We start from the raw sequence: 12,092 nt of genomic DNA on the forward strand, positions 1-12,092 counted from the left end.
TATCACTAGAGATGTTTAAATACAGGTTGTGTCAGAGGACCTTTGAGGTCCCATTCTATCTTTGAAATTCTAATGTGTGTGTGTGGTGGTTTGTTTTTTGTTTTTTGTTTTTTTTGTTAAGGTTTTTTGTTTCCAAGCTCAGATTTGACCACAGTTTATTTTGTTGAGGGCCTATAGAGGCCTCTTGGATGACTTCCTGAAAATATAATCTTGGTCAGACCAAGGCAGGGTTGCTTCTTTCTGGTAGGCAGGGGATAGCCACAGAAAGGCTGGCCTAGTGCTAGTCTCTTTGGCCACTAAAGTAACACAGTGGCGATAGGAAGGGTACTACTTCCTACCGTCCTTAGTCTCAGAGATGAACTGTTTGTGTCCAGCTGCTGCTACCACTTTGCTTTCTGCCTTGGATGCTGGAAAGAGGAAGGGCCTGGATGGAGGAGTAGGAGCATATCACAGACATAGAAGTCAGACTAGAGTTTCTGTCTTGTGCTCTGCCATAGAATCTAGATTGAGACTTGGCCATGAATGGCAGTTCTGGGTGAGCTCATACACCCTCTGTGCAACTCTACTATTGCAGCACAAAAGCAGCCATAGATAATATGTAAAGGAGGAAGTGTGGCTGTGTTCCAATAAAGCTTTATTTACAAAAACAGGGAGTGGTTCAGATTTGATCCCCAGGCCACAGTTTGCTGACCCCTGATAAAAGATACTGGAAGTCAGTCTAGCTAGAAAACATCAGTTGCAATTCTCTCATGTTTTGGAGAAATGGTGAGATGACCTGTCCAGAGTCACACCATGGTTGAGCCAGGATTATAAACCAGAATCTGACTTTGAGATCAGTGCCCATTTTGTGAGCCTCTGCTGCCTCTGCTGTGCAGTCTGGTTATAGCATCTGGTTTTAAGGGGAGCGTCACGTGAATGCAGGAAATACCTGCCTGAGGTGGCCTGTGAATAGCAACAGCCGAGGGCTCCAGGGTGGCAGTTTGACAGGGGCAACCCTTTAGCCTCGTGACCTGCCCTCCCTTTTTTAAGATGGACCCTGTTGACAGTAAAACAAAATACAGGTTGCATAAATTAATATGGAGAAATAATGCCCCAGAGTTGTGAAAAAGAAATGGGCTCCCACAGCTGCGTCACAGGATTTGATCACTTCAGCTGAGAGTGCCAGGAGATTTGAGACAGATGTTTTCAGACATGCCGCATGCCTAAAACATTTCCAGGGGTCGGACTGCAAATAGTGACTTAATAAGCGGAGAAACAGGGAAAGTATGCAAGTTGAGGACACAAGCGTTTATTCACCACGAGGTGCATGGCCAACCTCTTTGCATTCCATCTGCCTGTCAGGGTTGGCTCTTTCATGTCGTGCCCTCCGTATTGCTCTTCGTCTGCCCGTGAATAAAGTGCAGCATTGTGGTTAGTAATCCCACTCCAGTGACTCGACTTCAAATGTGGTTTTGGAGTGCATCCCAGAGTTCTGTTTGCTAAGCTTCCTACTCCTGTTTCAGAGACACCACTGGATACAGAGCAGCGAGCACTGAAGGCTTCCCTCTTTCCTCAAACCTGTCGGGTTGTGGGCTCTCTCTCGTTCCCCCTCTCCTTTCCTTTCCTTTTTCCCCCCCTTTTTTTTAAGAGAAAAAAACAAAACAAAACAAAAACCTTCCAAGGCACGTTCATGGATACTAAGCTGATGTGTTTGTTGTTCTTTTTCTCCCTGCCTCCGCTCCTAGTGAGTAACCACACTGGCCGCATCAAGGTGGTCTTTACTCCGAGCATCTGTAAAGTGACCTGCACCAAGGGCAGCTGTCAGAACAGCTGTGAGAAGGGGAACACCACCACTCTCATTAGTGAGAATGGTCATGCTGCCGACACCCTGACGGCCACGAACTTCCGAGTGGGTGAGTTCCTCCACGGTCCCTAACTGTCCTTCCCGAAGAGAGTTTTATGAGATCGGAGCGTTTAGACCTACTCCTCCACTCACCCGGCTCCCTGCTTGAATGGGCTTCTGTCTCTCAGTGCGAATATTCTGCCGCTTTCGTGAGATCTTTTAAATAGCTTGCCGAATCCTTTTTTTTACTCTGCTTTCTTGGCTTCTCAGAGAAATGGCAAGCAGGATATTGCCCCTCATGGCTTATCCTTTACGCAGCCTGTGGTGATAGGAGGTATCAAGAGGACAGAAGGGAATAGGTGTCAGAGGAAGACCCTCGTGCACGACTTGCATGGATCAGCTTGAGATTTTTGTCTGCTCAGTAGCAGGGAGAATTTGCATTGGATCTGACTCCTGTTGCAAAATTTGGATAGTGGTGATTAAGTCAGAATTTCTCCTTTATGAAGAAGTCACGTTCCAGAAAAATTCTAAAAATTGTCAAAAACTGAATTTCGGTTGTATAGAGGAATACGGACTTGCATCTTGTGCCACATTTCGGCTCCGTATCAAAAGGTTGGATTATAAATTGATATATGACATGGATTTAGGGGAAAAATGCTAGTGGCTTGCTGTCAGCACTCAAAACCTTTTAATCTTTTATAACTAATTTAAATACGAACTATGGGGGTTATTGAAAAGAAAGCTTTTCACTTTTAAAATTTTTGTGGTGTTTTTACTTTTTCGTTAAGGGAGAAAGTATTGCGGTCCACTGAATGCTGTCACACAGCCATGTTGTCATGCAATACAGTATTTTTGTCACGGAAAAATGTCTTTTATTATTTTTTGACCAATTATGGTTTGCCATGTGTACTCAAATAATCACAGACACCCACATTGCTTTATGAGTTACTCACAAGAATAACCCAAATGTCAGACAGATAATAACACTGGCTAGATCTGGTCTTTTTATGGAATATTGCTGTTTAGTCTTGAGTGTGTGTGTCTGGGGGGTAGGAGAGAGGGTGTTTCTTTCAAACTGATTATCATCAAGACAAAATACAAGGGGACAGCCTGAAGTCCTTATTAGCTCTTTGATTATTCTCCTGCTTTATTGTGACTCCTAGTCTTATGAGGTCAAAGCAGTGTTCTAGATAGATAGTCTGTGCTTGGAAAAAACATGTGCCCACAGATACTATTTAAAAGAGTATTGTGAATGTCCCGGCTCTGATAGGGGTGTTTGGGCATATTTTAAAAAGAATTTAGCTGGTAGGTGCCAAGGAGCACATTACGCTTTGCAGGGCAGAGAACCTAGTCTAATGGGAAGTGTGTTGAACTGAGGATCAGGAAACTAGATTCTGGTCCTGGTCCTGCCACTAACTCCCTAATCCACAGGGTGTGACAATTAATGTTTCTGGACCTCAGTTTTGTCTCATCCACAAAATAAATGGCTTTGTTTAGCGACCTCTGAAATTCAGTGTGTTTTTAAAATCTTAGGACTTTTTATGGGTAACAAGTAATAATTTTTTTTGGAGGGTTACAGACAATGAGGGGAAAAGAAAAGGCATTTCCCAGTAGGTCGTTATGGGCTTTAATGGCTTTTTCCCACTTTTACTTTTCTTGATTGCCTTCGTTACTCTCATTACTTTCCCAGCTCCAACATCATCAACAGCGTCTGCTCCTCCTCCTCCTCGCATTTTTCATAAATCTTTACAGTAGGAATGACAAAGTAATCGGATGGGTGGTAATTTTTTGGCTTACAGTGTATTCATTTTGAAACTAAATATTTGAAGGCTTTGAGAAACAGAGGAAGTCTACTTGTTAAAACATGCTGCACACTTTCCTGTCTGGCATTTAAGCAGATGTTTAGGAACAGGATACACGTAGCCTATTCACAGTATGAAACGGAGCAAACTTATTTACACACAAAAAAATTTCGAAACCAGAACTCTACTGTGCCACAAAAGGATTGGCATACTACTTGAAAAGAGAGAGACAGAGAGGGCATGGTAATAAAGTTTCACCCTGGAAATCCTGGGAAGTATTTCATTTATATCCAGAGCTATTTTCCTCTTCCCTTTATTTTAATTCAAATATTGGAAAGTTTCAAAGAGAAGTTTTACATTTTTTTTTTAAATTGAAGAATGGTTATTTTCTAGAACTCAGAGATGATTAGTCAGAAGTACAGAAAATTTTAGAAATTCATTTTTCAGCCCTGTATCTTTGTGGGCTTAGATGGTTTAATATAGTTTTATTACTTACAAAAAAGTGGCTTTCTAACTTAGTGGGTTTTCTCTCTATACTTGCTTACAGTATATTAAATCTTTTGACAAATAAGATATACGTATGGAAAATACAATAGCTTGGGAAACATTCAAAATTCGTTGTAACTTGTTGCTCTCTTTGGCCTCTAGTATGTAAGGTGTGGAGGCTGGCTAACTTCTTCTGTAAAGGGTCAGATGGTAAATACTTGAGACTTTGCAACATAAACTATGCGGCGTGCAACTACTCAACTCTAAGTGCCCTTGCACACAACCATAGACAATATGTATAAGAATGGGTGTGGCTGCATTACAAAATCTTGGGTGGGCATAGTTTGCCGACCCCTGCTCCAAGGAGTCAACATAATACGGGGAAAACCGTATGGACTTCAAGGTCAAGGCAGCTTAATTAAATAATCCATTTTGAGAATCAGAATACAGAAATAATTTTGAACATTTCCATGGTGATTTATAGTGTTTTTTTTTTTTTTTTAGGAAGTGGGACACATAGTATTGTTAACATTTTTTTGATAAGGAAACTTAGGTGGTGGTATAAGTGAACTTGACTTAGTTACACAGCAAGTCTGTTAGCTAGGACCAAAACTTAGATCTCCTTAAGTCATCTGTTTATTTAATTTCCTGGGGTCTGACCACAATGTGTAGGAGGGACACAGGTGAAAGACCTCATGGAGCTGGGTTTTGTGGGAAGGATGACTGATCTGATAGAACATAGGCGGCTGAGACAACACCTGCCCTGGGTTGGCGTCCTGGCTTCATCATGGCCATTGGAAATATTCCGGCTTTAGGTCCTCATGGACTCAGGTCACTGACCACACAAAACAAGTAATAATAGATACACAGAGGGTAGTTCTGTAGCAGCCACAGGGGTAATATTTGTTTCTTCCTTTTTTTATGCTGCTTCTACATTAGTCTTTCTGGTTTATGGTGATGGTGAGTCTGGACTGTTCAGATGTGAGAGACAGATGTATTTTTCATGACTATTAGGCATATAGTCTCTATTCTTGAATATTCAGTTGGAGAAAATTTTTTTAAGACTTTATTTTTAAGTAATTTCCATACTTAACGTGGGGCTCATATTTACCACCTCAAGATCAACCCCTCAACTGAACCAGGCAGGGACCCCCAGTTGGAGAATTTTTTTTTTTAAGATTCCATTTATTTATTCATGAGAGAGAGAGAGAGAGAGGCAGAGACACAGACTGAGGGAGAAGCAGGCTCCACACAGGGAGCCTTATGTGGGACTCGATCCCAGGTCTCCAGGATCATGCCCTGGGCTGAAGGCGACACTAAACCACTGAGCAACCGGGCCGCCCATCTTAAGTATAACTTTCACTTACTGTGAGGCCTTAATGAGGATGATATCCAAGGGAAGTACTCTGAGATTCTAGAATAAACTTATTTTTATGAACATGATATTAATATGATGTAACAGAATATTTACATTAAATGTAAATTCCTTTCCTTTCCTTTAAAGCAGATTTCTAATTATTAAGTTTTTTGTGACATTCTGAGCTTTGTCTCTTTGCTCTCCCCACCTTTGCCTTTTTAAAAAATGGGAACATAGTCCCAGTTGGGTGGGCCAGCAGGTTAACCACTGTTGTTTTAATGGATTCTTTCCATTCATAGGGATATAACGAAGATGACCTTCTGGTATTTTTAAAGTTGTTTATAGAGTCGTAAGTTCCCCTATTAAGAAGAACACAGGAATTCATGTTGTCACAACTTGACTATTTGAAATAAAATAATACTCTCCGTAGCATAGCTTATTTGTAGAACCAGTGAAAAGCAATCATGATTGCTAAAATAACACATTTGGTTTATATGATGCTTCTTTCACTGAGGAGTTACAGGGGACACAGTTACCATCAGCATCAATTGAATAATTACAAAAATTATTCGATAATTTAAAAAGTATGTTCCCATATGTTATTTCATTTGATGCTTGCTTCTCCTATTTTGTGGGTGTGAGTAACAAGGCCCTGGTGGTTTGATTAAAGATGACTTTCAGTTGGGTTTTCTGTCCCAGAGTCCAGATACCTCCTGCTTTCCATGTTGCCAAGTGAGTATGTATTTAACCCTGTACTAGATTTTCCAAGACATTTTGTCAAGCTGTCTCCTGAGAGCTCGTGCTTTGCGGAGATGAGCAGTATGTGTAAATAAATGGAAAGCAAGGTAGCACATTTTTGCAGGAGCCCAGAGAAGGAGATACCCCGTCTAGCTGAGGGAGGAATACTTTGAGAGAAGGAGGATGGTGTGTGACTTTTCTGTTGAGCTCACTGTCCTACCCCAGCTGCTATCCCCGTTGGCTCATGGTGGGAGCTGGGGAAATGCACGTTGCCTGATTGTAGATGGAGGGGGGCAGTGAAACTTGAAAGATTAGTTAGGTTTCAAAACACAGAGGGGATGGGAAGGAGTGAGAAGGGATGTAAAGCTGATGGGGGAGGAATGACTTCACCTGTTGGAAGGAGGCATGGGGGCCAGAAGGCTCAGGTTGTTTCTGCAGAGTGGGAAGAGTTTCACTTAAAGGTAGAAAGCCTGGGAGGTAGTGCTCAGAGACATGACAAGTCCAGGAAGGTAGGTTGGGGCAAGACTGGAGGAGTACCTCGAATTCCCAGCTTAGGAATTTGGACTTTTTCAGAACTTGCTAACAGTCTCCAAAAAGGGGACATAACTATTGATCATTTTGAAAAAAGAGGGCAGTTTTCTCAGTTTTTAAAGGGAGGAAACTAGTGTTGTAATAGCAGAAATTAGCTTTTGAACAGCTCCTGATAGAGGATGACCTCTAGCCCCTTTTAATGGTTTTGAGGTGGGCTTGCTGCTTTGCACTGGGAGTCTTCCCCACACACCTCACAGAACCAACTTAGTCCTGAGTGTTCTTGAGGAATAGAAGCAGTTCATTTTGTTACACGCTTTCCATAGGATCTCTTTGTGAGGAGGGAAGAACAACAGTTCCCGCTCACTGAGGCAATCAGTAAACCAATAACTGCTCAAGGAGGGGGAAGCATTTAGATTTTTTTTTTTTCCAGCAACTTAGTTCAGATGCTGAGTCTTTCGTCCTTTGCCAGTTGTTGTATGGATCTCTTGATGTTTATCCAGCACAAAAACCAGTGAAATGCCAACATATCACTCTCCGATTCACTAGGGCATATATTTTCCCCTTGATGCATTGTATAGATTTATGTTTTTAAACATGATCAAATACTACATTAAAAAGAAAGTGGTGGCTTTTCAGTTGGGCAATTTGGAATGCTTAAGAACTCATCAGAGAAACTGCTCCAGATATATTTAACCTTCTCAAAATATTTTCAGATTCTGAATAAATGCCATAATGTAAGGCATTTTCTTGTTTGTTTTATTGAGTTGTGGAGGTGGTGTTAGGAACATGAATGTATTTAACGTATTTATCAAGCACCTGTTGTGGGCCAAGGATGGGTATCACATTGGAATAGATTCTTGCCCCTGCAACACTGAAAAAAATACAGCGTGGCTGAATAATGTGGGTGAACCTTGATGATACTATGCTAAGTGAAATCAGCCAGTGACAAAGTGCCAAATGGTATATGATTCTACATGTATGAGTTACCTAGGTAGTCGGATTCATAGAGGGAGAGAGAGTAATGGTTACCAGGGGCTGTTGGAAGAGGGATGGGGTGTAGGGAACTACTGTTTAATGGCTAGAGAGTTTCAGTTTTACAAGATGAAGAAGTCCTGGAGATTGAATACTCAACAGTATGAATGTACCTAACACTAAAGACCTGTACAGTTAGAAATAGTTAAGAGAGTAAATGTTATTTTGCATGTATTTTACCACAATTAAAAAATTTTAAAAACCTAAGCTGTAGTGTGAGCATACACTACTGTCAAATGTATACTACCAAAATATATTACATGTATGAAAAATTTGACATAATGCCAGATAATGATAACTGCTATGAAGAAATAGAAACTTGGGAGGGGGATAGAGATGGGAGTGTTGGTGGAAGGTATGGAATGATATTTTATTTTTATTATTTTTAAAAGATTTTTAATAAAGATTTTATTTATTCATGAGAGACAGAGAGAGAGAGAGAGAGAGAGGGAGGCAGAGACACAGTCAGAGGGAGGAGCAGGCCCCCTGCAGGGAGCCCAATGTGGGACTTGATCCCGGAACTCTGGGATCATGCCCTGAGCCAAAGGCAGATGCTCAACTGCTGAGCCACCCAGGCGTCCCCCCCCCCTTTTTTAGGTGTCCCTTTTAAAAAAGATTTTATTTATTAATGAGAGACACAGTGAGAGGGGCAGAGACATAGGCAAAGGTAGAAGTGAGCTCGCTGTGGGGAGCCCGACGTGGGACTTGATCCCAGGACCCTGGGATCACAACCTGAGCCGAAGGCAGCTGCTCAACCACCGAGCCACCCAGATTCCCCTGGATTGCTATTTTTAATCCACCCCAAAGGGCTGTCTGTTGAAAGGACTTTTAAGCAGGGACCTGAATGGAGAGAATAGTGAGCTCTTGGAGGGAACATCATAAACTTTATAATCTAACTGTATCACTTTGTTTATTGTTTTATTTAAACTGTGGTTCATCACCAGAGGGCTGGTGTTTGGAGCATTCAGGCAAATTTGTCCTATATGTTGTCTTGGATTAGTTTTTATCGATCTGTGAATAGGTGCATTTATACACACACACATAGTCTATCAGGGAATCCTGTTAATAACATCTATAAATAAAGAGCCTCATACAAAGAGGATGGAGGCAAGCCTTTTTCCTGGTGTAAAAATGTTCCTGGAATCATTGGAGAAGGAATCTTGATTATTTATAATGAAAAGTATACAGTGTTTAATGTAGAAAAGAATTACCAAAGAAGCTGTGTTGCCTCTTATATTTTATATAAGACAGATCCCATGATTTTGGTATGGAGCTTGCTTTGAATGGAAATTAAAACTGGTTGTGAGGGCAAGTGTGTATGTGTGTTCGAGTGTCTGTATTTAGGGAAAGGGTCCATCATGGAGGAAGACTGCATGGAAAGGTGATTTCAGGGGTTAGTTGGACCAAGGAGAGGCAATAAATTGACTCTAAGAACCAAAATCAGGAGTGAATGAGGTCCTTTTGGTTGAAGAGGAAGATCTTTGAAGATGAGAAGGCGAGGGGCATCAGAGTGGTTGTATAAGAAAGGAGGTCTATAGTCAGGACAGGTAAAGAAAGAAAGAAGGAAAGAAAGAAAAGAAACGAAACGACTGTAGGTAAAAGAGTTCAGCAGTTTGCTAGCTCTGCGAGAAAGGCATGTGTGATCTATTGTTCTTTGTAAGCCATGCCTGGCCTATATCATGAGGGTGACTGGGACTCCTTAACGGGGATGTGCTGGCTAACCTAGAATAAATGACCTTTCAGAATTCCTTGGAGTCTGTAACACACTGTCTCGAAGTGTGTATTCTTTCCTAGTCACTCAGCGTGAGCACATGGGATGAACTTTGGAAAACCAACTCCTTAGCATGCTGGTTCTTCCAGAATAAGCTGCTGCCTGGTTCCCTGGCCTTAACTCACCCTTAATCTCTGCTTCTTCAGATTACCAAAGGTCCCCAGACACGCCAGGCCTTCTGCACTGCTGTGCCTGGCAGGTTCATTTCCCCACCCAGTGTGCCTGGGCAGTCACCCGCTGCTCTGTCAAGAGTCAGCCAAGCGCTGCTCACGTGACAAAGCCTCCTTTCCTTAATTTGTTGTCATACCTGTTTATTTCACTAAATTCTAAACTGCTTGGGGACAGGGACCTATCTGCTTTTTGTTGGTCTCCCTGGTGCCAGCATAGTGCATTATTTTAGAAATGGTTATTGCATCTTGGTTGACAGAGCAGTTTGTCTATGCAGGTGCCCATAATAGTGGCACAGAGATTTTTCCTGATAAAGCTTCATCATGAATCCTCAGGCAACTGAAATCACATGAGCAAAATAACCATCTGAGCCGTCTTTATAGAGTTTGGGGACACAGGATAGGAGAGCATATGCCAGTGGCTGCAGGATGCATGAAAAAGGACACATTTGTAGTACCTCGTATGGAGTTTGGATTTGGCATTTTAAACACTGACTGTAGTGTACTTTCTACTCATGGCAAAGTGCAGTTAGATTCCTATATATTGAGCTGCTCCTGCTACATGGACTTCCCACTCCCACTCTTACATCTGTCTAAATACCCACAGTCTCTTTAGGAACAATTTCAAGCTCTATTTCATATGTTTCTGTCTGTGCTTTTTCTCTTTCTTCTTCTCCTTCTAGTGATTACCCTGTCAGTTGGCACTGGTGATCTAGCTCAGGTATACTATTGATGGCTCTGGAAGCCCAGGCTAGTGATTGAAGTAGTAAAATTAAGCCTGTAATGACCCGACCTTCTTGCAGTACCTTTCTGAGGCTTATGAGAAGGAGCAGGCTGAGGGTGTGTATGGATGGGTTCCTTAGATCGATTTCAAGAAGGCCTTTATCTATCCCAAACATAAACAATCCTTCTCTTAATTCACAACCTCTGTGTCCTGTTATATGGGGCAGTGCATTTAGAGCTCCTGGAGTTTGGATAGGGTATGTCCCCTTCATACTACAGAGACCATGGTTCCTTCATTTACTGATCCTAATGGCACCTTAGCTTCAAAAAAGACATGGGGCACCTAGGTGGCTCAGTTGGCTAAGTGTCCAACTCTTGATTTTAGTTCAGGTCATGATTTCAGGCTCATGAGACGGAGCCCCACATCAGCCTCTGCACTGGGCGTGGAGCCTGCTTAAGATTATCTGTCTCCTTCTGCCTCTCCCCACTTCCTCTTTCTTAAAAAAAAAAAAAAAAGACAGAAGGATGTTTCCATTACTCCTTCACTGTGGCCCTTTGATCCTAGTGCACAGAAGGCTCTGTACTTGCTGACATTTAGGCTAGCTCTGGGCAGATTAGACTACATACAAAGTAGTATTAGGTATCGTTATCATATGGCGGAGACAATGTAGTAGCACCATGTTCCCTCTGCCTTGGATCTGCTCCTCCTTGAGGGGTTCACTTGCTTACCCAAGAAGCTCTTGCCTGTTTCCAAGCCTGCTGGCAAGAGTGAAAGCATTTAAATAGTGTAGCACATTTTGGAACTGAAAGCTGTGGTCAAGAGGAAAAGTAATCATCATGCATAGATGGGGGCATCTCTAGTGATGTACGATTGTAACATTTGATCCTGCTTTGTGCTCCTCACTTGGCTGTCGGTTGTGTAATTTACCTCTGGGCTCCTTGGTTATAGTAAATTTAAGGAAGTTGGACTTAACATAAATACTTAACTCACATTTATGAGATACGGTGTATATCTGCAGCATTTATTGGCGTACAAGTTGGGCTCAATTTTGCATCTGTAGTATAAGAGTCAAACGTTTATATCGGCTTTTAGTATCAAGGTATATATATTTCTTCCAAGTGGAAGAGGAATAATGCATTTGTGTATTGTTGGAAAAACGTCCTGGAACTAACATCACAGATGATATGAAAATGTTTTTGAGGGCAGCCACACAGTCATCGTCATGTTACGCAGTCCAGGAAAATAAAATAACTACCAAATGGGGAAGGATAAAGTTAGTTAGGAAGTTTGAGATTTATTCTCCAAAGTTATATCACAAATAAAATGAGAAGAGCCAGATGCCCTTCCTTTGCCAATTTAATGTAATGCTGTCATTGATACACTTATTGAAACTTGGTTTAAAAAAAAACCCAACAACTTGATTTTCTGTTTAGTTGGAATATAGGTATAGGGAATGGTTTCCTGCTTGACACCATTATCTTGAATTTAGATTCATGCAATAATTACCAAAAAACTGGCATGGCTGCAGTATTGGCTTTTGTAAGATTTGGTGGGAAAAAGAAAACTTTCGGCAGTAATGAAAGGTTTCTTCACTCTGAGACCAAACTTCGGATGCCCATCAGATTCAATAAAAACTTGTTCTGGATTATGAAGAGTTTCTAA

General features: G+C 41.6%; 1 protein-coding gene across 8 annotated transcripts in view; it reads left to right on the forward strand.

The window, feature by feature from the left end:
* Positions 1 to 12,092, forward strand: part of LTBP1 (latent transforming growth factor beta binding protein 1) — a 389,672-nt gene that overhangs the window by 161,171 nt on the left and 216,409 nt on the right. For 4 of the 8 annotated variants that reach the window (XM_055327297.1, XM_055327298.1, XM_055327299.1 and 1 more), the window contains one exon: positions 1,725 to 1,892. The exons of 2 other annotated variants lie outside the window; for them this stretch is intronic. In XM_055327297.1, coding sequence (XP_055183272.1) covers positions 1,725 to 1,892 — 168 coding nt within the window. Of the gene's footprint in view, positions 1 to 1,469; positions 1,893 to 12,092 lie in introns of those variants that run through there. 2 more of the 8 variants (XM_055327304.1, XM_055327305.1) reach the window with 1 other exon arrangement.

The sequence above is a fragment of the Nyctereutes procyonoides genome, unplaced genomic scaffold, assembly GCF_905146905.1.
Source record: "Nyctereutes procyonoides isolate TBG_1078 unplaced genomic scaffold, NYPRO_anot_genome, whole genome shotgun sequence".
In the NCBI taxonomy this organism is placed as follows: Eukaryota; Metazoa; Chordata; class Mammalia; order Carnivora; family Canidae; genus Nyctereutes; species Nyctereutes procyonoides.